This window comes from Microplitis mediator, chromosome 8 (genome assembly GCF_029852145.1).
Source record: "Microplitis mediator isolate UGA2020A chromosome 8, iyMicMedi2.1, whole genome shotgun sequence".
NCBI classification, from domain to species: Eukaryota; Metazoa; Arthropoda; class Insecta; order Hymenoptera; family Braconidae; genus Microplitis; species Microplitis mediator.
The window spans coordinates 2,388,935-2,415,882 of record NC_079976.1 but is presented as its reverse complement, the minus strand read 5'-3'; the positions used below and the strand labels follow the sequence as shown (position 1 = coordinate 2,415,882).

The 26,948-nt window shown below is 27.5% G+C and overlaps 3 protein-coding genes and 3 long non-coding RNA genes across 8 annotated transcripts; 5 read left to right on the top strand and 1 right to left on the bottom strand.

The window, feature by feature from the left end:
* Positions 1-501: 501 nt before the first annotated feature.
* On the top strand, positions 502-2,004 carry LOC130672643 (lipopolysaccharide-induced tumor necrosis factor-alpha factor homolog). The gene is made up of 3 exons (XM_057477293.1): positions 502-654; positions 1,037-1,181; positions 1,388-2,004. The coding sequence occupies exons 1-3, from the start codon at positions 639-641 to the stop codon at positions 1,488-1,490; spliced, it is 264 nt and encodes an 87-aa protein (XP_057333276.1). The 5' UTR covers positions 502-638; the 3' UTR covers positions 1,491-2,004.
* Positions 2,005-2,293: 289 nt separating this feature from the next.
* Positions 2,294-4,274, top strand: LOC130672641 (lipopolysaccharide-induced tumor necrosis factor-alpha factor-like). The gene is made up of 3 exons (XM_057477290.1): positions 2,294-2,653; positions 3,327-3,474; positions 3,569-4,274. The coding sequence occupies exons 1-3, from the start codon at positions 2,455-2,457 to the stop codon at positions 3,669-3,671; spliced, it is 450 nt and encodes a 149-aa protein (XP_057333273.1). The 5' UTR covers positions 2,294-2,454; the 3' UTR covers positions 3,672-4,274.
* A 6,116-nt stretch (positions 4,275-10,390) lies between these two features.
* LOC130672822 (uncharacterized) lies at positions 10,391-13,866 on the top strand. Of its 2 annotated transcripts, XR_008990779.1 has the most exons (5): positions 10,394-10,667; positions 11,273-11,383; positions 11,455-11,702; positions 12,571-12,616; positions 12,698-13,863. It is a non-coding gene; the product is annotated as an uncharacterized LOC130672822 (long non-coding RNA). The 2 variants fall into 2 exon arrangements; XR_008990778.1 differs by having other exon boundaries at positions 10,391-10,667; positions 11,455-12,616; positions 12,698-13,866.
* Positions 13,867-14,661: 795 nt separating this feature from the next.
* On the top strand, positions 14,662-16,619 carry LOC130673401 (uncharacterized). 2 transcript variants are annotated; one of them, XR_008990878.1, is made up of 3 exons: positions 14,662-15,227; positions 15,518-16,377; positions 16,482-16,619. It is a non-coding gene; the product is annotated as an uncharacterized LOC130673401 (long non-coding RNA). The 2 variants fall into 2 exon arrangements; XR_008990879.1 differs by having other exon boundaries at positions 14,662-15,260.
* Positions 16,620-16,786: 167 nt separating this feature from the next.
* Positions 16,787-22,308, bottom strand: LOC130673400 (uncharacterized). The gene is made up of 6 exons (XR_008990877.1): positions 21,593-22,308; positions 20,784-21,519; positions 20,318-20,565; positions 19,975-20,231; positions 17,197-17,764; positions 16,787-17,114 (listed from the first exon to the last, which is right to left on the bottom strand). It is a non-coding gene; the product is annotated as an uncharacterized LOC130673400 (long non-coding RNA).
* A 1,454-nt stretch (positions 22,309-23,762) lies between these two features.
* On the top strand, positions 23,763-26,092 carry LOC130672872 (ubiquitin-related modifier 1 homolog). Its single transcript, XM_057477638.1, has 5 exons — positions 23,763-23,958; positions 24,041-24,108; positions 24,632-24,713; positions 24,774-24,822; positions 25,946-26,092. The coding sequence occupies exons 1-5, from the start codon at positions 23,918-23,920 to the stop codon at positions 26,012-26,014; spliced, it is 309 nt and encodes a 102-aa protein (XP_057333621.1). The 5' UTR covers positions 23,763-23,917; the 3' UTR covers positions 26,015-26,092.
* Positions 26,093-26,948: the final 856 nt, after the last annotated feature.

Below are 26,948 nucleotides of genomic sequence, written 5' to 3'. Positions count from 1 at the left end.
AATATTTCATAGATTTTAATATCTTCAATTTTTTTGTATTTTTTTTTCCTAAAGTGCATTTGAACACAAAAATTTTGAAAAAAATTTTGAATTAGTCTATTTTTGAAGAATTTATAGCTATTTGAAAAAAAGTCTAATTTCGTCGAGTTCTATGAGAATTCGCGATCATTTGGTGACGCCACGGAAACCGTGGACTTCCCAAAGTATCTTTGAACACTTTTTAAAAACAATTTATGTCGTGTATTTTACAAACTATTTTATTAAATTTTTCCAGTGTTCAAAACTGGTCCTAAAGTCGCCAAAAACGGTACCTCTACCCTACTTACAAATTTATATCTTTAAAAATAAATTTTGAATGCAAACTGTATTTTTTAATTTCAAAAATTTGAGGCCAAACAGCAAAAAAATAAAAATTTTTTGTTTTCAAAAGTACTAAGTATTTTTGTGTATTGCCATCAACTCTACTGTTATAGAACTTACTAATAATAATGATGCATAGTAAGATATAAATAGACGTAGTATTTTATCTGCACCAGTATTCATCAGTTTACTTCTATGACTGCTATTGAGCACGACGTTCTTGTCTACAATAGATAAATACATTTGACAAATAAAAAAGTTATTGGGTGTGATAAAAAATGAATCAACCACCAGGTACACTAATTAATTTTATATATTTTTTGCTTTATATTTGTGGCTTAAAATAACAACAAGCAGCCCTCAGATATTTCTTCCAAAAAACTTTAACAGCTTCATTATTTTTTTTTTTTTTCACGATAACGTGATAATTAATCAAGCAATTTAGACGAACTAATGCTTTATTTATTCATACGTTGGTCTTTTATAGACCGAACTAGAATAAGTTTCGTGTGCGGAGAAGGGTTTTACTGACGCCTAAATGTATTTTTGAATGCGCGGGCCTATTTCGATAGTTCGTATTATATCCGAACGTTGGGAATCCGCTTAATTATTTAAATTTTTCAATCCAATTTAAGTTAATTTACTTTTTATTTAATAATTATATTTATTTATCTAGGTGTTACTGTGGTGCAGAGTTTCAACTATGGCCCTGAAACCGCGCGAGTAAATTGTCCTCATTGTCATGCTGATATTTCTACGAGAGTTGAAACTCAAGCGAATGTTAAAACTCATATTATTGCTTTACTACTTTGCCTTTTTCAGTATGAGTATTTTTTTATAAATAAATTAAAACCTAATTTCGTTTAAAATTTTATTTTTCGTTAAAAACATTTTAAAATTACAAGAAAGATTGATTTTTATTTTGTCTTCCTTGAAATTTACTGTATTATTTTTTTCAAGCCATCGATTTTAAGTTTTGTATGGAAAAATTTTAAATTTTCAAATGAACTAATTTTGTTTTTTTTAGATGCTGGATTTGTATTCCATGTCTGTATTGTACGGACAAGTGCTTAGTGAAGAAACATTACTGTCCGTCATGTGAACAATATCTTGGATCCTGTGAAAATTAAATTATTTATTTTTTCAATCTATTTATTATGAATACACGCAGATAATTAAATTTCACTCGTTAATTATGAGTGAAACTGGGGCGGAATTAATAATTACCCTTCTAATTTCAAGTATTGTTAAATTATGGAGTAAAAAATACTAAATTTCGAGTAATTTTTAAATAATAAATAAAATAAAAATATTAGTTTTTATTCTTTACGTATTTTTTTATTTGCAGCCCAGTTTTACTCCAAATTTCAGGATAAATTTTTGAAAAAAATGACTGTGTATAAACATATATTGTTTCGCTAAAAAAAACATATATTCAAATCAAATTTTTTTAACAAACCACTGGAAAAAAAAAATTTAGATCTGATTAGAATTTAAAATTCTGATCTCCGTAGATCTTAATTTTATTTTTCAAAAAAAAGTTTTAATATTTATTAATTTAAAATTTCGAATATGATTAAAAATATTTAAAGTCACGCACGATGTACTTTACTTTAATACATAAAATATAATACAATTATATACGCCCACAATTAATTAAATACATCACGTGATGGCCATAAATTATTATCCGTCATAAGTCAACTCAACACACTTGTTTACTCGTTTAAATTGTAAAATAAAAAGCTTAATAAAATAAAATCGCTCATTGAATTAAAATAAAATATTTCCTGCATATTATTTCCTACATAACTCCGTCAAACGCACATATTTTTTAGCCATTGTATCTTTAAGACCACGAACGAGATAAGTGATAACTCCAATAAGTGCAACAATGTATAAATAGATTGATGACATACTATTGCGAGTACCCAAGTGCATCAGTTTACTTCTAATTGTGATCGAGGACGCACGTTCAAACATCTGCTGTTACAAAGTTTAACAATAAGTAGTTTTAACAGAAACAAAAATAAAATACCAATAGTTTTTAATTATTTTCATACATTTAAATATAAGATATTTTGTGAATATAAAATGAGTAATCAAGAAGAACATATTCATGAACAAGATTATCAACCGTCACAAGCAGGATTTACTAAGCAACCACTGTATCCAAATCTTCCTCCCCAAATCGATACGAAACCGCCTTATCCGTCTGTTCAACCAACGGCGCCAGAATTTCCTCTGCCACCCCCTTATACTGCAGAAGCTCAACCATCTCAATCAGAACCTGGTAAATTTTTTTTTTCATTCAATAGAGAAAATTTCAACAAAAACGTAATTTACCTTTTTTTAATTTTTTAATTCGCTATGAATTTCTGGGACTTGTGAGTTCAGTAGATTTTTTAAAATGGAAATTATCGCGGATTTTTTGTGGTCTAACGTAGAAATTTTTCGATACAATATGTCATTAGTAAGGAGTGTCTGATCAAAGGAGATACTTCCGCGTGATATTTTTATTTTTTTATCTCGTGTCTGGGTTCGATTACATAATTTTATGTTTTCAAGTGTAGCAGATAGTTCCTCTTATCAATATTATACTTCAAAGATTTGTTTCCATAAGCTATGTTGGCTTAATTTTTTATTATTTTTTTTAAATTCATCAGTGGAAATATTTTGTTTCGAACTGACATTCCTCAAGTACTCGAGTAAGTTCCAAAAATAACATTGTTTCAAAAAGTTATATATATATATATATATTTTTTTTTTTTTTTTTTGAGCGATTTCCTTGAATGAGTTTGAATATGAGCTAAATCGGTTTATTGGTTCAAAAATAAAGGCTACTTAAAATAATTGATAAAAAATAAAAATATGTAATTTTAATTATGGACCTTGGTTCGTAATTAATTAAATTAGTAAATTACGATACATTTATTTATTACTAATAAATATAATAATTTTTATAGTTGTCACTTTAATACAACCGAGCATCAACTATGGCTCTCAACCAATGACAATACTTTGTCCTAATTGTCATGCAAATATTACAACGAGAGTTGAAACTGTGGCGAACTTAAAAACTCATATTGTTGCATTACTGCTGTGTCTATTTCAGTATGAATATTATTTATTATTTTTTTATTGTCAGTCATACTTTTAATTTATTGATAATTATTTTTAAAAATAATTGATTTATTATTTTTTTTAGATGCTGGTTTTGTGCTCCATGCGTCTATTGTATAGACGGCTGCTTGATGAAGAAGCATTACTGTCCTTCATGCGAACAATATCTTGGATATTGTGACAATTAATTTAATCATTTTATTCATCTTTAATTCTGTGTTGTGTTCCTTTTTCCGGCCGCTTAATTTACCTGAATCTAGGTAATTACGTTGTAACGAATGTAAATATATTAGCTAGAGCTTCATAAGAATTTAATTAACGATAAATATTTAAAAATATAATGCCAATCATTTGTACATAAAATCTTAAATATATTTAACTTTTAATTGTTGGTCATGTGAAAATTTTATTCATTATCACAAAGCCGTAATTTCAAAAAGAAATTAATGCCATTTTTTTAATGATGAATGCAAGTAAATGATGACAAGAATCAAAATAAGTAAAGAGATGGGGAAAATAGTCAATAAACAGGAATATTTAAATTAGCAGTTTCAAATTTATCCGCGGCGGGGCGCAACGCCGCAGAAAGTTTTCCGAGTCAGAGACATGAAGCAAACCTGTGATAAGCCTATCCAGCGCATAAGCGGATAACGCTGGTTTCTCGTGTTATTCAGTAACTCAATTTGTCTTCGATGGAAAAAAAATACGAAATTAAATCTTTGTGCTTTACAAAAAAAAGGAAGTTTCAATTTTTGCATTTGTATTTAAAATAAATACTTGCTGACAACAAATTGATTTGTAATGACTTTCCTGGCTCCTCTATTAGTTCTTTACCTATACTACACTGATAGAAGTATTTATTTGAAACATATTTTAGGCTTATTTGTGTGAAATAATCATTTGTTGTCTCAAATATATATTTACAAGGAATCTAACCTAAAATGAATATTTTATAACATTTAGTCAAGTAACTTATTATTATCATACTCAATGAAAAATAATTTTTTAAAGTATATACATACAATTGTTTGGATAAAATAACTTGTACAGATTAAAACGGAAATAAAAATTTTATATATGCGTAGAAGAGATGGATCACTCGCGCTCACGAATTGTGAAAAATGATAAAATCAATCAGTGCTGCCAGAACCAGTGCTGCCAGAACGTGGGATATTTCTACAACTTCCAGAGCGCCTCGCGCGCGGTGCACACACGCATCGGTGTGTCGGGAAACCGAATGAAGCCGAGAGAAACCGAGCGCTGTAGACAAGCGGAGGAGAAATTTTACTCCCCCATGCGTCATTTCGTATCCGCTCAGAGTTGCGTGTTCAAATCCGCACTCGAATTTCATTTTTTTTTTTTTTTAATTATTTTTTAACGCAATTAATCTTTAAATATTTATCTGTTCAAGTATTTTAATTAATTGATAATTAAAAATTTTTTGACAAATTTCAATGGCTGTAAAATAGATAAATAAATATTGAAACATAATCCTCTCATTGTACTTATATTTAATAATAAATTTTAGATTATTGATTTTAATTTGAATTAATCATTATTATTGAAAGCTATTTATTATTAATATTAGTTATTATTTTTAACTGTTACCCATACACCGGATATTCAGAGATAAAATATGCATGGTATTTCTATGGGATTTCTATTCCAGAGAAATACCATACATCAGATATTCAGAGAAAAAATATGTATGGTATTTCTATGGGATTTCTATTCCAGAGAAATACAATACATCAGATATTCAGAGAAAAAATATGTATGGTATTTCTATGGGATTTATATTCCAGAGAAATACCATACATCGGATATTCAGAGAAAAAATATGTATGGTATTTCTATTGGATTTCTATGGGATTCCTATTCCAGAGAAATACCATACATCGGAAATTCAGAAAAAAAATATGTATGGTATTTCTATGGGATTTCTATGGGATTTCTATTCCAGAGAAATACAATACATCAGATATTCAGAAAAAAAATATGTATGGTATTTCTATGGGATTCCTATTCCAGAGAAATACAATACATCAGATATTCAGAGAAAAAATATGTATGGTATTTCTATGGGATTTCTATGGGATTTCTATTCCAGAGAAATACAATACATCAGATATTCAGAGAAAAAATATGTATGGTATTTCTATGGGATTTCTATGGGATTCCTATTCCAGAGAAATACAATACATCAGATATTTAGAGGAAAAATATGTATGGTATTACTATGGGATTTCTATGGGATTTCTATTCCAGAGAAATACCATACATCAGATATTCAGAGAAAAAATATGTATGGTATTTCTATGGGATTTCTATTCCAGAGAAATACAATACATCAGATATTTAGAGAAAAAATATGTATGGTATTTCTATGGGATTTCTATGGGATTCCTATTCCAGAGAAATACAATACATCAGATATTTAGAGGAAAAATATGTATGGTATTACTATGGGATTTCTATGGGATTTCTATTCCAGAGAAATACAATACATCAGATATTCAGAGAAAAAATATGTATGGTATTTCTATGGGATTCCTATTCCAGAGAAATACAATACATCAGATATTCAGAGAAAAAATATGTATGGTATTTCTATGGGATTTCTATTCCAGAGAAATACAATACATCAGATATTTAGAGAAAAAATATGTATGGTATTTCTATGGGATTTCTATGGGATTTCTATTCCAGAGAAATACCATACATCAGATATTCAGAGAAAAAATATGTATGGTATTTCTATGGGATTTCTATTCCAGAGAAATACAATACATCAGATATTCAGAGAAAAAATATGTATGGTATTTCTATGGGATTTCTATTCCAGAGAAATACCATACATCGGATATTCAGAGAAAAAATATGTATGGTATTTCTATTGGATTTCTATGGGATTCCTATTCCAGAGAAATACCATACATCGGAAATTCAGAAAAAAAATATGTATGGTATTTCTATGGGATTTCTATGGGATTTCTATTCCAGAGAAATACAATACATCAGATATTCAGAAAAAAAATATGTATGGTATTTCTATGGGATTCCTATTCCAGAGAAATACAATACATCAGATATTCAGAGAAAAAATATGTATGGTATTTCTATGGGATTTCTATGGGATTTCTATTCCAGAGAAATACAATACATCAGATATTCAGAGAAAAAATATGTATGGTATTTCTATGGGATTTCTATGGGATTCCTATTCCAGAGAAATACAATACATCAGATATTTAGAGGAAAAATATGTATGGTATTACTATGGGATTTCTATTCCAGAGAAATACCATACATCAGATATTCAGAGAAAAAATATGTATGGTATTTCTATGGGATTTCTATTCCAGAGAAATACAATACATCAGATATTTAGAGAAAAAATATGTATGGTATTTCTATGGGATTTCTATGGGATTCCTATTCCAGAGAAATACAATACATCAGATATTTAGAGGAAAAATATGTATGGTATTACTATGGGATTTCTATGGGATTTCTATTCCAGAGAAATACAATACATCAGATATTCAGAGAAAAAATATGTATGGTATTTCTATGGGATTCCTATTCCAGAGAAATACAATACATCAGATATTCAGAGAAAAAATATGTATGGTATTTCTATGGGATTTCTATTCCAGAGAAATACAATACATCAGATATTTAGAGAAAAAATATGTATGGTATTTCTATGGGATTTCTATGGGATTTCTATTCCAGAGAAATACCATACATCAGATATTCAGAGAAAAAATATGTATGGTATTTCTATGGGATTTCTATTCCAGAGAAATACAATACATCAGATATTCAGAGAAAAAATATGTATGGTATTTCTATGGGATTTCTATGGGATTCCTATTCCAGAGAAATACAATACATCAGATATTTAGAGGAAAAATATGTATGGTATTACTATGGGATTTCTATGGGATTTCTATTCCAGAGAAATACCATACATCAGATATTCAGAGAAAAAATATGTATGGTATTTCTATGGGATTTCTATTCCAGAGAAATACAATACATCAGATATTTAGAGAAAAAATATGTATGGTATTTCTATGGGATTTCTATGGGATTCCTATTCCAGAGAAATACAATACATCAGATATTTAGAGGAAAAATATGTATGGTATTACTATGGGATTTCTATGGGATTTCTATTCCAGAGAAATACAATACATCAGATATTCAGAGAAAAAATATGTATGGTATTTCTATGGGATTCCTATTCCAGAGAAATACAATACATCAGATATTCAGAGAAAAAATATGTATGGTATTTCTATGGGATTTCTATGGGATTTCTATTCCAGAGAAATACCATACATCAGATATTCAGAGAAAAAATATGTATGGTATTTCTATGGGATTTCTATTCCAGAGAAATACAATACATCAGATATTTAGAGAAAAAATATGTATGGTATTTCTATGGGATTTCTATGGGATTCCTATTCCAGAGAAATACAATACATCAGATATTTAGAGAAAAAATATGTATGGTATTTCTATGGGATTTCTATGGGATTCCTATTCCAGAGAAATACAATACATCAGATATTTAGAGGAAAAATATGTATGGTATTACTATGGGATTTCTATGGGATTTCTATTCCAAAGAAATACAATACATCAGATATTTAGAGAAAAAATATGTATGGTATTTCTATGGGATTCCTATTCCAGACAAATACAATACATCAGATATTCAGAGAAAAAATATGTATGGTATTTCTATGGGATTTCTATGGGATTTCTATTCCAGAGAAATACAATACATCAGATATTCAGAGAAAAAATATGTATGGTATTTCTATGGGATTTCTATGGGATTCCTATTCCACAGAAATACAATACATCAGATATTTAGAGAAAAAATATGTATGGTATTTCTATGGGATTTCTATTCCAGAGAAATACAATACATCAGATATTCAGAGAGAAAATATGTATGGTATTTCTATGGTATTTCTATGGGAATTACTATTCCAGAGAAATACAATACATCAGATATTCAGAGAAAAAATATGTATGGTATCTCTATGGGATTTCTATTTCAGAGATATACAATACATCGGATATTTAGAGAAAAAATATGTATGGTATTTCTATGGGATTTCTATGGGATTCCTATTCCAGAGAAATACAATACATCAGATATTTAAAAATATCAATTCATTTGAATCTTTTTCAATTCCTCGGAAGTTCAGAAATTCTTTTATTATTTTGGGCTTGAAAAGTATTCATTTTATGTCAAAATGAAAACCTTGGGGTATAGAAAGTATTCGAAAGGATTAATTTCTCATCTTTTTCAATACTTTTCAATTCACTTTTTTAATCAGGGTTCCCTGATTAATTTCTCATCTTTTCCAATACTTTTCAATTCACTTTTTTAATCAGGGTTAATTAACCCTGATTAAAAAAGTGAATTGAAAAGTATTGGAAAAGATGAGAAATGAATCCTTTCGAATACTTTCTATACCCCAAGGTATTCATTTTGACATAAAATGAATACTTTTCAATCCCAAAATAATAAAAGAATTTCTGAACTTCCGAGGAATTGAATAAGATTCAAATGAATTGATATTTTTAATCTTTCTGAATCCTTCTCAATACCTAAATAATCCGACATTTCGGATCAAGTGTGGGATTGAAAAAGATTGAAATGAATTGAAATTTTTGAATCTTTCCGAATCCTTCTCAATACCTAAATTGAAATGATGAAAGATTGAATTCTTTTCAATACTTTCGAATTCCATTTTGGAATTGGAAAGTATTCAAACGATCGAAATTTCAATTCCATTCAATACTTTCCAAAACCGCCGAGGGATTGAAAAGAATTGAGATAATTTTCAATACTTTTCAATTCACTTTTTTAATCAGGGAAAATAGCGACCTCTTAGAGTTGAGCTAGAAAGCCCATCTTTTGGGAGATTTTTTTTCTCGGCAGCCACTAACATTTTATGGGGTAAGAGCGAAAAAAATTAAAGTTTTTTTTTTAAGCACCTGTGCGAATTTAGCGCCTCATCTAATGATTTGCAATATCCAAATGACCTTAATCGATAGGTCTACGTTAGGTCTGTATAGGTCCACCAAAATTTTCGTTAGGTCCCCTATAGTTTTTTTATAAATAATTTTTTAAATTTTGCAATAAAAAAAATTTCATTTTAGCACCTCATTCAGAACGAAACCAATAAACTTGATCATTTTTGCATTTCTTATCGTTAGGTCCGGATTGGTCTCTAGTTTTTGCATTGATATTATTCATTATATTTGTTTTATTAACAATTATAAATAATTTATTATCCGCGCATGCGCTCAACACTATTCATAGCTTGGCGCGAAATTTCTAGTTTACCTGTCTTGTTTACATTGTATTAATAAAAAAACAATAAATATACATCAACTATTCTCATAAAGCTTAATTAATTATAATCTACAATTACTCCCAATGAGAATTTTACTTGTTGCTCACATGTATATGAGTAAACATATGTCAGTATATATAAGCCACACAAAAAACTATGAAGACCATTATTAAGTTGGCGCGGATATTTAATATTTTTCAATAATCGATATACTAAAATATTGCTCTTTAAATGCTCTTTCAGAATCCACAATGGCTCGAGTCATAAATTTAATATTTAATTAATTATCATCAATTAAAAATACAAAAATAATTTTTGTGAAGCTCAATAAATACATTTTATTTTTAATATTTATGGCTGTCTTTAAATTTCTCTCTTTTTTCTATTAAGAGCAACGATTTATTTAACGAAATATTTAGATTTAATGCTAATAAATTGAAATTATAATTACAATGCATCATTTAATATTTAATTAAACTGTGACGTCGCAGATTGGTAGTGGGTGCAGCGACAGGGGGTGGGAGAAGTCGTGTACATGAGCACGAATATGTCGCTGGAAATTTTGACATGTGCGTGGAACTTCAACAAGTAGTCTAGTAAAATACACATATAAATAAATATATACAAATATTTAAATAAATAAACATATTTATGTGTTAATACATATAAATTTTTATGTATTATTAAATAAAATTAGTATCAATTAATAATTATTGATATCAATTACAATAATACTGATAAGGTTACATTAGTATCATAAAATGGATATTTGGAATATCGCTATTTTAAGAAGTTAGTTTTAATTATTGATATTATTTTCTAATTGAACGTATTAAGAGTATTTACGGTTATTACAAAAAAAAAAATATATTTGCAAACGTAGGGGCATTCTCAGGCAGTGTCCTAACTTTTTAAAAATATTCAATGACTTTGAACTGTCAACAGTATTGAAATTTCATTAATTAGTTTAACAAGATTGGAGTATTATTCTAAAAAAAGACAACGCAGTTACAATTTTGTGGGATGTGAATTGTTAAAAAAATTATTTACAGTTCATATCAATTAGGAGTTATATAAGCGAAATTTGGTAAATAAACTTTAGTCTAAAAAATTTGACATTCCAAATTATAATGTTGACATGAAGATTTCACTGACATTTATTTAACAAATTTCGTTCAACTTCTAACTGATATCAACTATGGATAATTTTTTTTTAAAACTATGTCTCGGCGAAATTGTTACTGCGTTGACCTTCTTTGAATTAATTTTTAGACTTTTTATTAATTAATTATCAAAATTTTAATACGGTCATTACAATTGAAGATGATAGAATGTTTTAAGAAGTGGGGGAGGGGGGCACTGTCTGAAAATGCCTATAATTAAAAATTAATTTGCAGGACGAATGCCATTCCGGAGGGAATACTAAAGGGCTTAATCTAACGACTGGCCAACTAAAACATTAAAAAGAATAAAATGTCACGTTAAAATAAGTTTTCGCTACCATTCAGGTAATATTTTACTTAATGTAATTAATGTTTCATTTTTTTTTTTACTATTGAGAATAATTGTTTTTTTTTAGATGCAATAATATTTTTCGCTAGTAATGAAGTTTAATTTAAGTATAGAAGAATATAATGCTTCGTTTCGGTAACTGTATGATCTATAAATTGAGATTTTTTTTAACGAGTAAGAAAACACTTTTTATTCAAGAAATAAAAAACAAGTTAAAAGTTATAATTTCAAGGAAGGTTTGAAAATTGGTGCTATAAATAAATTACAAAATATATTGTGATCAAGAATATTATCATTAAATAAACCTAAACTCAAGTATGAAAGTATAGTCTTTACTTCTTTTCAGTTTTGCTTGAATAACAAACAAAAGTATCGATATACGGAGATAGCTAATGTATTAAGTTATTAAACCAAAAAGAACTCTAATTCATGATTGATCTTAAAAAGCTAATAGTCATGAGTTTTTACACTTATTTACTTATTGAAAAATAGATTTTGTGTTATTAATAACGTTTATCATGATAACTAACTAACAGGGATTAGAATTTGAGATTAATTTGAGGGTTCAAATGGGATAGGGTAAAGCTATTTCATAAAAATTTTACTTAAATCTATAAAATTTAGTAATCAAAAAATAAACAATTTGTTATGTTTATACATAAAAAATTGTCAGTTTGTCTACAAAATTTTTAAAAGTAAAAAATTTCATATAATAATTTATTTTTTTTTAAATTCATAATAACTATTACGTGTGAAGCTTGTGCTGCGTTTTCTATTCTGATGATCCGTTGATGTTTAATGAATAAATATTGATTATTAATTATATGTTTCAATTATTAATTAAAAACAGAAGTCATGCCTATTAAAGTCTACTAACATCTGTCTAAATTTTTGCAATAGTAAAGTTTTCTAACTTTAAATCCGACGGTTTTACCATATTTAAATACAAATAAACAAAAAAATGTTAATCAAAGTTTTAATATTTAATCATTGACAATAAATAAACAAGTAAATAAACAAAAAATATCATTTTGACTCTATACATTGGGAAAAAAAAAAAAATTGTTCAAAAGCACATATTGGTAAAAAAAAATTTACACTTTGGATCTAAATTTTTTGTACACTTTTTGATTAACATTTGCCTATAAAAATTTAATCACCAATGTATGATTGATACTTTCAGATCCCTGTCTACATATTGTCTACTACAAATAATGTAATATAAAAATGTAATTATAATAAATAAATAATCATAATGTAATATAAAAATGGAATAGTTAATTATTAAAATATTTAATTATTGATTGCAGATAGTAAGTGGAGTTTGAACGTTACAAGAAAATACATTATCTATTTCAACACTCAATTGTTCAAGAGGATTTAAGTTCATCATTTCTTCAACTCCGTGATCTTGTGATTAGAATTGTTGGAATGCTGATTTTGGATGCTGATAAAGGATTAGTTGTTCATTATAAATTTATACATTACCACTAATCATTGATGATAATGATAAATCATTGTTTGCTGTTTCACATTGACAACAGTTTTTTCGAAATGAATTTTAAATTAATTCAAGTTGATTTAATTAATCGACTAAGCAAATATTTTCTTACTATAAGAGGGAAAATGATTTAAAAAAAAATTAATAACAAAATAGAGTTACAAAAACTGCATTTTGATTTCAATACAGTTTTCTTTCCACTGTGCAATTAATTCAAACACACGATTTTGAATTAGTTTAATAACAATTTTGTTTTTTTTTTTAATCGATATATAACTGAACCAATTCTAATTATTTGTCTTTTTACAAATATATAATATAAGTAATTAACATTAAATTTTTCTCAATTAATGAACAAACAAAGAATTTTATACTATCCGTTTTTTCAAATCTTAAAAATGATCGACTTACCGTTCGAAATTTTTTCAAATTTTGATGTTGACAACTCGAAATATTTTTGAAACGAACTTTTTTGGATAGGATTCTATCTTTTAAACTAAAAATTGTTGTCTTGGTACTTCAAAACTTTTTAAAAATTTTTTCTTCACCTCTAATTATAATAAAATAAATTGTACTAGTCATATTTTGAACAATTAATAAAGATAAAGTTATGAAATGAGTAATTTATTAAAATTTTCATTAATTTGTGGATGTTTATCCAAGAAAATACTTATTGCCTATAATTAATTTACATTGGACTGAAAGTAAAAAATTAAGAAGAAAGATTATCTAGTAAATAAAAATCAACGCAATTTAAATAGTAACATTAAATCTGATTTAAAAATCCTGGCTATACGAAGTGACTAATGATGTAATTGCAAGTTGAACGATTTTGTATTTTTTTATTTATTGAACTAATTTTTCATGTAACAGCAAATACATAAATATACTAATTTTGATAAAAGATTAATATATTTTGACATTCGTGGAAATTCAGTTAATTAGAAAGTATGTCACTTTATTTGAAAATTACTCGTTATAAATATTCAATAGTTTACTTTAAAAGTTATGAATTTTATAATAATAATGTTTTGCAAATTTTTTGAAAAATTTCAAATTTTAATAAATTTAATTTTTCATTGTTTATTTCATAGAAATTTAATAAAATTTATGAACGATCTTTTGTTTATAATCATTTGACTTATTAATTCTTCATCAATAAAAAATATATTCCTCTTTAATTTGAGGAATTGATAATCTTTAATAAAAAATCAATAATTTTTTGGTTGTACTCAATTATTATTATCTCTTTTTTGTTTTTAATGAGTGATCAATCGTATCGATAGTAATCGACGTAAAATAAATTTATTTTTTAAGAATGTACTAAATATTTTCTGATCAAGCAGAAAAATAATAATTTCAACTTTTATGACGAGAAACAAATTTTTCATTTACTCGATATAGACTACATTTTTTACTAATCACCATATTCATTAGAATATTCACGAAATTCGTGTTAGTAATTGTTACTGGTTTTTATTTAATATTTTTTTTTTTTTGAGAAAAAAAAATTCAACTATCCCGATAAAAAATGATTTTATCTGATTATATATGAGTATATATGATTATATATGAGATAATATATAATTATATATAATCATATATGGAATTATATATGATTATACATGGTTATACATGGAATTATATATGAACCTATATATAATTAGATCTGATCAGACCTGGATGATGAAGGCTAGGTATAATCATATATAAGTCTATATATGATCAGGTCTAATTTGATATGAGTCTATATATAATTAGATCTGATCAGACACGACTGATATAAACTTATCTGTAGTTATATATATGTCTATGTTTGATTAGATCTGATCAGACTTCAATGATATGAAACCTATAAATATTTAATTACGTATATAGGTCCAATATATATATATATATAACATAATGTTACAATTTTAATATCAATGTTATTAAATTTTTATTTTCTCAGCTATCAATCAAACCTAAATCCCCATTACTTAGAAAAAAACCGTTCATAAAGCACCCTCAGCGCTTTCGCGCTTGAGGTGTGCAATATTCAAAGGTTTCGGCAGCATTTTAAAAGTATAAATAGATATCGATTTATATATGGATATTTATAAGTTTATAGATAAAAAGATTTGATTATATTTATCTAATGAATTCTATTGTAATTTATGTACAAAACCAAATTCATCATTAGGTGCATTATTTACGTAGGATGTATCAATTTCATTATTTGGGTTAAGTAATGCCATGAATTCGCTTTAATTATAAGTGTTTAGCAGACTAGAGGACCAGACTACCATCAAGCGACTGCCATAGTTAATCAGCATCGACGTGGGTCATTAATTGGACGGGTGACCCCTTATTATAATAATAGTTTACCGATAGTAATTTTTTTTTTTTTAATTTGAATTTAACCAAAATTTATATTAATGAAGACAATAAATCCTAATTAAATCACTTAATTAATAATTTACGGATATTTTCAATGACATTTTAAAAATGACTATATTCGTTCATGCATGATTATATCTAATCATCTGATTATATATGGACTTATATATAATTATACAAAATCATTTTTTATCGGGTATTGTAAATATAATTAATATTTACTTAATATATGTATTTTCTTTTCGTGTAGATGTATCGTGTTCACAGTGGTGGAGTGTCTCCCATGTAAGATTTTTATTACAAGTTTTGCCACGAGATCAAGAACTTGCTCAAGTTTTCGATCAAGTTGGAGTCCATATATGGCCGATGGTCACAATTATAATCCTAACAGTATTTGTGAAGTTACTAAAAATGCGATAAAATGATGACAAAAACTTGTTAAATTGTGTTGAAGAACGACATAGACCTGTAACTGCCAGCATTAATTTCTATAAGACACCTTAACAAGTAAGATCTGTGCTGGACAGTTTGGACCATAAATATTGTCACGATGAAGATTGGTGTTTTGGTGGAGAAAAACGTAATCAAGTACTAATGTCTATTGGTAAACATCAACAACAAAAAGAAGTTTTTTTTTAAAGCTTGCACTCTAGTACGGCGAATCGCAGAAAAATTTTTAAAGTATACAAATAGAAACTTACAATTTTATAGCTATGAAATCATCAGTAGTGGATCTGAAAATAAGATTAAGAATATCTTTGAAGAATTATTAATTAAAGAAAACAAAGCATTAGAACATTGGACGCAACGTAGAAAACGGCTTAATCATTATCACCAATACGTTATCTTTGAGCGTAGTGCTAAACGGTGCGAATCATATGAAATATTTTAAGCCGAAAAAATTACTCAAAATAAGGAAGTATTTAGTATAATTGAGAGTTGGCTTCTTCGTAAGAAAATGTTAAATATTTTTTTGTCGTTGTCAGGGTTTATATCTCATAGCCATGTACTTTATAAAGAATTGGGTGCAGTCGATGATAATTTTAAAATATCGTCATCGATGTTTTCGCAGGTCCTTTAATAAGGCTAGAGATAGTAATACAATTCCAGGTAATGCTTTAGGCCTTTCAATACTTGTTGTGAACATATTATTTGTAGCAGTAATATACTAGACTACTTAACTATATAAGTTTTACAGCGATTATTTTTTGCAGGTGGCTTACCAAATGGCTTCCTTAATTCGGTCATCATCTTAATAATATCGAAATTATGAAAACTTATGAGGTTTTTAGATGCCAATGGTATTATTGTTACATTTTGACCAAGTATATGATTAATTGATTTTCTCGACAGCTTGTGTAAAGTTCATAATAATAACAATAACTGTCTAATAATAACATTCATTTGATGTAAATTTATGGTTTAAAATAGAAATAAATTAATTACAAGACAAAACATTTTATTTTAAAACATAGATATAATAAAATAATAGACTTTAACAATTCTAAAGTATAGTCAAAAATCGATAACAATGTTTGATAAAACTTTTATTGTTACAACGATGTTTTATGTAATAAAAAATTTGTTGTTATATTAAATTTTATCTTATATAGGTTAATAAAATTGCACTTAAATACTTATAACATTAGTTACTACTCAATGACGCACAAAAATAATTAATTATTTAATCAACCCTAGTGTAAATAGCAGCGTTTGGTACTATCTCTTTCCAATGTGGAACAGGTTGTATTTTTGAAGCAGTATCATTGTGTAATTTCCAATTATTGTTATAGCTTCTACAGTATGCTACAAAATTCCCATTATTAATTTCAATAATCCCTCGCAACCTATAAATAAAAAACAAGTTATAGCTTTTATATACAATCATGTAAACTGCAACGTTGACATAAATGAATAGTTGATACTTACGCATAATTTTTATTATTTAATTGCATAACTGATGGAAAAGTTATTAATTTGCATTGTAGAGGTTTACTTTGGTACATTCTGACATCTAATTCAATACATATGCATTTATTAAATAAAACAGAACGTATTGTACATCGTATTGTACAGTCAAATGAGCAAATTGATTCTTTTAGTTGGCTGAATCCGTTTTCCCAAATTATTTTGTAGTTCACTTGAATTATTGGAATAGATGTTCGATATTCCCCACATAATTTACAAGTGCACCTGAAACACGCACTTGAAGGAAAACATTTTTGCCAAATTTCAGTGATGCTAGACCACATGTTCAATTGTCTGTCATATAAAGGTGATGTTTTACTTTTGTCTTCAATTTTGTCATCAAACAGTGTAGCTAATAAAGTGGTTCTTTTTTTATATATCGTCTAACCGCTGACTCATTTTTATCCATACCTCGGAACTTTTTATTGGAAAATTATTGTCTTTAAATTCACCCGATAATATAAACTCTTTCAATAATTCTACTGCTTGATTCACAGACACTTTTGGTTTTCTTGGCATTTTGTGTAGTCTAAAAAAAAAACAAAAATATTTTTATTAACAATAATTCTACAATAGTTTGTTTTGATTAAATAGATTACCGTAAAAATTTTAATTATTAGGATGAAACCTTAATATAATAGTGCCGGAGAACTTTCGGTAAATTACTTATAAATTATTTATATAGTTACTGTAAACAATTAAGTGTGCTTAATTTATATATTATATCAAATTTTTTATTTTTTATTTAAAACTTTAAAACAATCACTTAAAAGAATTTGAAACACAACAAATAACGAGGTTTTTTTAACTAACATGTATATACATTTATTCATATACTGCGTAACACGATCTCTATAGACAAAGTACCTCGGAGCCGATCGTCGTTTGTTATTAAATCTCAGTAACGTCTCATTTTAAAAATATTCAAAAATATTTTTATTTTAAGGGCATTCACAGTCAGCGCCCCCTTTCCACCCACTTTTTAAAAATATTCAATAACTTTTAATTGTAACAACCGAATTAAAATTTTATTAATTAATTTCAAAAAAATTCAAGCATTAATTGAAAAAAGGACAACGCAGTTACAATTTCGCCAAGATGTAGATTTAAAAAAAAATTACTTACAGTTGCTATTAATTAGGAGTTAAACGGAATTTGTTAAATAAATTGTAGCCTAATAATGTTGACATAAAGATTTTACTGAAATTTATTTACCGAATTTCGTTCAACTCCTAATTCATAACAACTGTAAATAATTTTTTTTTAAATCTATTTTTCAGCGAAATTGTAACTGCGTTGCCCTTTTTTAAATTAATGCTTTAACTATTTTTCAATTAATTATCAAAATTTAAATTCGGTCATTACAATTAAAAATGATTGAATATTATTAAAAAGTGAGGGGGAGAGCACTGTCTGAGAGCGGCCTTAAATAAAAATCAGAAATTTGTTTTAAATATTAGTAAAATATTAATAATAATAATTATTTTTTTTTAAATTAAATAGACTAAACTACCATTAGTTTTTCTCGATTTCTTTCTGTTACACCATTTAATTCACTCACAAAGGTAATAATAATAATAATAAATTAATTAATGTTGTTAATTTTTGCTATTTTTTAAATATTAAATATTCAATTTAATTTTTTTAATTTTAATATTTTTCAAGTATGAATTCATAATTAATCGAATGATCAATAATGAAGATCACAGATTACTTGTACAACTTATATTTAAAATAACAAAATCTAGATTTCCGTTATACTTTACATTCTATTGATAGATTTTTTTATTTGGTTCGAAATTTTAAAAATAAAAAAAAATTTCGATTAAGTTGTTTTATTTATTGTAAGGAGAACTTTATTTATTTTAGAATAAATTAAAAATGATAAAAATTGAAATGCCATTTCATTTATAATATAATTGATTTATGATCATTTTTATGATATCCTTCTAAATATTTCTTAAAATCTACTTATTATATTTTCATATACTAAGTATATTACAAATATTGTTATTTTTTATTATAAACGCGTTCAAGTATTGATTTTAATAATATTACTATTGATAGATTATTGATTGGTGTTTTTTTCTATTTCTATTTAAGATAGAAATTAAAAGATGGTAATCAATATTTTTGAAACAATTTACATAAAATTTAATCTTTTTAAATACGACTATCCACTGTATATAGTTAATTTTAATACATATATGAATTTTTTATATATAAAATTTTAGTTAATACTTTAATTTGTGGCAAAAAATATACAAAATTTTTGATTTCAAAAATTTCAAAATTGCTTAAAAAAATAATTTTTATAAAGCGTTTGAATTAAAAAATTTTTGTTTGAATCAATCTATGCATAAATATAAACCTGTGTTAATATACTGGAGTAGAATTATGTCCTTTTTTAAATTATAACGAATTCATGTATCTTTAAGTATATTTTTGAATATAATTAAAAGAAACTTATCAAATTAATTCTCTTTAGAGAAAAATTCAACTATTACCTGCAATATATAGAACCATTAACATTGTTCTCTAAGGGACTAGAGGAAACACTTAGCAAATCTTTAAGCAGTAATTTATACTTAGTAATTCGCTGTACAGGTTTAATAAGATATACAGCTATTAGATGTTTAACACGATGTTTTCTTTGTAAATCTTTAAACCCAATTTCTTCATGAGCCACTAACAATTGATTGCGTTCTGGTTTAATATTACAATAAGTAACGTACGTACCAACTTTAGCTGCCCAAGTGACAAAGCAATGACCAACATCTTCTGGCATTGTTTCATATTTTTCCTGTTTGTGTACATATATATATTGCTATGAAAGTGATGATTTTCTTCCATATTACAAAATATAATTGATTCACAATAATTCTGATGGGGCATTGCGACATTCATTTCACGTTTCTTTTAAGAAACACCGAATATGCGTCTCTAAATTTTTGACATAAGTTTATTCACTTTGTAATAATTCAGCCATAATGAATCTAAAATAGAATAATATCCACAATATTAGTATTCAAGTGAATAATATTTTTGCACTATTTCATACAAATAAATTATAAAAACATACCAGTTTTTTTTTTTTTTTCTAGTGATGGGTCTGAATTGCGATCTATTGATAAATCTCTTAGACCATCATCAAATTTAATTCTTAGGTCATCTTTATCTTGTGTTTTGAAACAACCCATGCGCATACTGAAATGTTTATAACACTGATAAATCAGCAACAGATTTTATGGCTGTTGCGTGAGCGTGTCCTTTTTTTTTTATTAAATTGTCGGCCAGTTGTACCAATAATTTTACTCTTCCTCTTCTTTCCTATAAACACGTAAATATGAATATTAAATATTATTCTACATTCATGTATCAAGTATCAATAATATAAACATAAAATACTGATAAATACTTCAACGGATTTTTATTATTATTATTTTCTTAATAGTTACTGAATAAACTATACTTAAATAGTTATATTATTAATGATAGTAAAAAAAAAACTACAAAATCTAAAATAAAAACATTTACATTTACTCTACCTTTGAATTGGTTATGTTGTTGAAGAAGCTTTTCATTTTCAAAATGAATTTTTCCAACATTAGTATAAATAGCAAAGTGCAATTCACCAGTTCCACGTATCCATTCTAAAGCTTGTTTAGCACTATGTTTAGAGATAACGTATTGGTGATAATCATTAAACCGTTTTTTACGGTGCGTCCAATGTTCTAATGCTTTATTTTCTTTACATAATAATTCTTCAAAAATATTTTTAATCTTATTTTCAGATCCACTACTGATGGTTTCATAGCTATAAACTTGTAAGCTTCTATTTGTATACTTAAAAAATTTTTCTGTGATTCGCCGTACCAGAGTCCAAGCTTTAAAAAAAAACTTCATTTTGTAGTTGATGTTTATCAATAGACATTGGTACTTGATTACGTTTTTCTCCAGCAAAACACCATTCTTCATCATGACAATACTCATGCTCCAAACTGTCCAGCACAGATCTTACTTGTTAAAGTGTCTTATAAGACATTATAAAAATAAATGCTGGCAGATACAGGTTTATGTCGTTCTTCAGCACAGTGAACAAGTTGTTGTCATCATTTTATCACAGTTTTAGCAACTTCACGAATACTGTTAGGATTATGATGTTGACCATCGGCCACATATGAACTCCAGCTTGATTTAAAACTTGAGCAAGTTTTTGATCCTGTGGCAAAACTTGAAATAATCTTGCATGTGAGACACTCCACCATTGTGAGCACAATACATCTACATAAGTCAGGTATATTTTCAATAATTATAGGTTATGTATTACCTATTTTAGAAATATTCCTGTACTTACTTGATATTAGACAATATTTAAACAAAGAGTTGAGTAAATTAATAAAAAATAGCGTACACACAAGCTTTCCTACACCATAAACGCATATATAGGTTATATTATAGAGTCAAGGAATGTACAGATGTTTATACACTCCAAAGTCTATGCACTTCATTGTTGTGTGGCTTATATATACTGACATATGTTTACTCATATACATGTGAGCAACAAGTAAAATTCTCATTGGGAGTAATTGTAGATTATAATTAATTAAGCTTTATGAGAATAGTTGATGTATATTTATTGTTTTTTTATTAATACAATGTAAACAAGACAGGTAAACTAGAAATTTCGCGCCAAGCTATGAATAGTGTTGAGCGCATGCGCGGATAATAAATTATTTATAATTGTTAATAAAACAAATATAATGAATAATATCAATGCAAAAACTAGAGACCAATCCGGACCTAACGATAAGAAATGCAAAAATGATCAAGTTTATTGGTTTCGTTCTGAATGAGGTGCTAAAATGAAATTTTTTTTATTGCAAAATTTAAAAAATTATTTATAAAAAAACTATAGGGGACCTAACGAAAATTTTGGTGGACCTATACAGACCTAACGTAGACCTATCGATTAAGGTCATTTGGATATTGCAAATCATTAGATGAGGCGCTAAATTCGCACAGGTTTTTTAAGCACTCTAATATACATACAATCAACTGCAGGTATTCATACCGTACCCGGTTACAAGCGTGTCTTGCAGATCTCTACCATTATCACTCTACCAACATACAACTCTCTTAAATAGATTTCTATGCGAAAATATCAATACTAAATATATTTATGTTGCAAAATAATTCTATGTAAAATTATCTCTATGTAAACTTATTCTATTAAGTATAAATATATGCGAAAATAATTCATGTCCAAAATATCTCTATATTATATATCTCTATGAAAATTAAGTCTCTACAAAATTTACTATAATATGACAGAATTATGTGTTAACATATTTATATTATGGAATTTCTCCATAACCATACAACTCTCCTTAATATTTCTCTATTCTGCATATCTCTATGACACAAAAATTCTATGGAAAAATTTTTCTATTTAAAAATTTTTCTATGTTGACAAAAGTCAGTTTCATAACATCTCTCAGCAAAAAAAAAACTAAGTTTTACGAATGATTTTGTGTCTTACCACCAGCAATCGCGTGGCGCTACCATAAAATTCCAACAACAATACAATAATAATGATAATGATTTAAGTAATTATAATTTTTTCTTTTTAAATGTCATTAAATTTGAAATTATAATAAAATATTGACAAAGTCAGGATTCAAATGAAATTATAATAAAATACTGACAAAGTCAGGATTCAAATTTAATGACATTTAAAAAGAAAAAATTATAATTACTTAAATCATTATCATTATTATTGTATTGTTGTTGGAATTTTATGGTAGCGCCACGCGATTGCTGGTGGTAAGACACAAAATCATTCGTAAAACTTAGTTTTTTTTTTGCTGAGAGATGTTATGAAACTGACTTTTGTCAACATAGAAAAATTTTTAAATAGAAAAATTTTTTCATAGAATTTTTGTGTCATAGAGATATGCAGAATAGAGAAATATTAAGGAGAGTTGTATGGTTATGGAGAAATTCCATAATATAAATATGTTAACACATAATTCTGTCATATTATAGTAAATTTTGTAGAGACTTAATTTTCATAGAGATATATAATATAGAGATATTTTGGACATGAATTATTTTTGCATATATTTATACTTAATAGAATAAGTTTACATAGAGATAATTTTACATAGAATTATTTTGCAACATAAATATATTTAGTATTGATATTTTCGCATAGAAATCTATTTAAGAGAGTTGTATGTTGGTAGAGTGATAATGGTAGAGATCTGCAAGACACGCTTGTAACCGGGTACGGTATGAATACCTGCAGTTGATTGTACAATTGTCAGGATAAAATAACTTCTACGGACTAAAACAGAAGTAGAAATTTTATAAATGTGTATGAGTACACTGTATACTGGAACTACTGAGCAACTGAGACGTCAAAAGTTTCAGCTAAAAATAAATTGCGCTGTAACTCTGATGGTTATCTGGGTAATTCTCTTATCAACATGTCGATATTGTCGTAATCTGCGGACACTGCGAAGGTAACCTCGAACTCCATTCCCAAGCCGCCCCCTATGAAAACATTTAAACCCTCGTTAGTTTATTTACATTTTTTTAAATAATTCTATAATTCATTGAAATAAAAATTATACTTAAGATTAATTACGAAAACAGTTCAATTAAGTGAATTTACAAAATGTCATCAGAAAATCAACTACCAATCACCATTGAATTTGGGTAAGGTTACAAATAACCTCTATTATTTACTTTCTTAGTTTTACAATCTGATTATTTATAAAAAAAAAAAATAATTGTGCAGAGGTGGGGCTGAACTTTTAGTTGGAAATAAAAAGAAGCATCAAATTAATTTATCTAGTGATAAAGTCTGTGAGTATGTTTATTATTATTTATTATGAATGTGAATGTAGCAGACAGCAGACAAATTTAAAATTATAAATAAATAGAGTAAATAATTAATAAAATTGAATTTTAAAAAAATGCACTTATTAATTATGATACTGAAATTAGCCGACGTCTAATAATTTTTGATTTTTCAAAAAACGTCAAATTATGAAAAAAAAAATATTTAAAAAAATTGCACTTGTAGTCTTTTAAATTTTCTACATGTGCATATTTTTAGTTTTTTTTTTCTTCAAATTTAATTGTTTAAAAAAAAATCCAAAAATTTTTAATTGTCTGCTAACTTCAGGATCGTTATTAATTTTAAAATTTTCTAAATGCGCATTTTTTAAAAATCTTATTTGATTAATTATTTACTCTATTTATTTATAATTTTACATTTGTCTGATGTCTGCTAAATTCACACTCATTATTTATTATTGTTTTTGTTACCACGACATTATTATCATTGTTGTTATTATTTTAATTAAAAACGTTTGATTATTAATAGGGACCTTAAAAAATCTGATATTTTGGATCCGTGATAATTTACTAAAAGAAAGAGAAGAATTATTTATTCAAAACAATACGATGTAAGTAATTAAATATTAATTAATTATCAAAAGTATTTACAAGTCTGTATTCATTTTCAGACGACCTGGAATTCTAGTTTTAGTAAACGATGCAGATTGGGAATTGATGGTAAGATTTACTTAAAAAAAAAAGTCTAAACCAAAACAGCCAATTAATATAAGATTGATTATTCAGCCGTGAGTAAAAAATAATCCAGCTGCGGAAACGTAAGAAAAAGGGATAGAAATACATAAAACTATGAGTTTTTAGATTTGGAAAGGCGATACAGCTGGTGCTGACGTTTGACAAATGCCCGCGTTGTCCAAACATAAGTTTTTTTATAATCGTCAGTGGGTTCCGCGCGAAAGCTCAAAGAAGAAACGAAAAATTTATTTCTTACGGTTCTTGGTCTCACTCTCGCTCGAAACAATTGTTCTTTATTCTTGTCTGATACTGAACCCCAGCAGAGCCCGAGCGTAGTGTTTGATAGACGACAGCGACAAGTGAAAGAGCACAAATGACTTCCGTTAGCCACTCCCACAAGAGTTAAATTATCATTTTAAATTTGTAAATGTAGCTTCCCGAGGCCGACGCGTTGGCTATTAAGATACGAAAGGTATACGAGAAGTACGCGAAAGCAGTCTCCAGGGAGAGGAACGGAATGAAAGAGCAGGGACAAGAAATGTGTTAGGTTTAAGTGCGATAGAGAATATTATGAAGGAGAAATGAGAATAGGGAATAAGAGAGAAACCAGACGGTAGAAAGATGATGGGTTTGCCCATTATTATGATAATACCCACGTTTCACGAAAGCTTTCTGCCGTGCTGTTATATTTTTTCCTGTTGCTGTTTTATTTTCACCTTTTTTATTATATATCTATTCGTTTCTTTTACTTGTTTGTTCTTCTTTTACTCAAAACTTTTTTTTTATTTTATTATTTTTTATATTCTTCTCGCCCACACGAGACACTCGTTTATTTATTTTCACACTATTATGCCTCGTAAATTATTAAGTCACAACGTCCTAAATTTTCTTACTTAAACAGCTTGCTCAAAGCTTAAGTAGTTTTGCGATACTGCCTCGTGCAGCGCGACGTGATAAACTGTAACACCTAATTGAGGTTCTTCTATAATTTATCGTCCTAAATTTATTAAAACATACCAAGTTATGTCCATGTATATATATATCCGCTGGAAAGAAGATGGTAATTTCGGACGTAATTGGTGATTTATCTCATTTTTTTTACTTTCAGGGTCAGGGAGAATACAAATTGTCTCCTAACGATACCATACTTTTCATATCAACGCTTCACGGGGGATAATTTTATTGTTATTTGTTTATTTATTTTATTTTTACATCTGTATTTTTAATAAGTAAATAAATAAATTAATAAAGTCGATGATGGTGAGGTCATTTGGTAGAAATTAAAGTAAATTGTTGAGGCGATTGACTTTAGTTGTGATAATTGGCGTCAATTAATCACATTGACGGTATTGGGTGAAGAAAAATCGATGTAAGAGCTTCTGACGAGCGTCTGGTGTGTGTGTGTGGGTGTGAATAAGTTTATGGTGAATTTGTATGAGTGGTTGTGAGGCGCAGAGAGATGATTCTGTATCCCGGATGATGATGGCGACGAGGGTGGACCCCTGGACCCAATCGTTAATGGTCTGGCAGGTTGTGATGGTCCAGTGATTAATTGTGTCACCTATGATTACATCACTGTGTGCAATCCACTATATTATATATGCTTGTGCTTGCGCTCATGGAGACGACACGCAGGAGTAAAACGAGAAGAGAAGAGAAGAGAATGAGCGCTGCGCTGCGCTGTCCATGAGCTGTGGGATTACGGGATACGCGCGATACTAACGCGCGGCCATGCGTATTTACGCACGCTCGAGGTACTCGGGTTTGCGTTACGTGCTCGAGCGACCAACTTTGCAATTCGGTTGTGTGAGGCCGTTACGTAGATTTATGCAGCTAGTCAGTACTAGCTCGTTTCACATTCATCTGTACCACACAACCGCTCACGATCCGACACATCGAGTTACGAGTTTTAATCGTAAATATTTTTTTCAATTTATTTTAAGTATTGCACATACTTGTTTGCAATAAATTTTATGCAATTCAGCTATAATTACTAAAAAATATATCAAAAGGAATACTTTTTTTCGAGGCCATTATTTTTAGGTAGTCGGGGCCAAACCTCTCAAATTGACCCCATATTTTTTTATTTTTAAAATTATTTTGTATACCTT

What these genes read in the sequence shown, in the direction of transcription:
- LOC130672643 (XM_057477293.1), top strand. An exon ending in TTACTACTTTGCCTTTTTCA is followed by an intron (nt 1,182 to 1,387) that starts GTATGAGTATTT and finishes TGTTTTTTTTAG; the next exon opens with ATGCTGGATTTGTATTCCAT.
- LOC130672641 (XM_057477290.1), top strand. Translation starts at nt 2,455, where the DNA reads ATGAGTAATCAAGAAGAACATATTCATGAACAAGATTATCAACCGTCA. An exon ending in ACCATCTCAATCAGAACCTG is followed by an intron (nt 2,654 to 3,326) that starts GTAAATTTTTTT and finishes TAATTTTTATAG; the next exon opens with TTGTCACTTTAATACAACCG. An exon ending in TTACTGCTGTGTCTATTTCA is followed by an intron (nt 3,475 to 3,568) that starts GTATGAATATTA and finishes TATTTTTTTTAG; the next exon opens with ATGCTGGTTTTGTGCTCCAT.
- LOC130672872 (XM_057477638.1), top strand. Translation starts at nt 23,918, where the DNA reads ATGTCATCAGAAAATCAACTACCAATCACCATTGAATTTGG. An exon ending in TTTATCTAGTGATAAAGTCT is followed by an intron (nt 24,109 to 24,631) that starts GTGAGTATGTTT and finishes GATTATTAATAG; the next exon opens with GGACCTTAAAAAATCTGATA. An exon ending in ATGCAGATTGGGAATTGATG is followed by an intron (nt 24,823 to 25,945) that starts GTAAGATTTACT and finishes TTTTACTTTCAG; the next exon opens with GGTCAGGGAGAATACAAATT.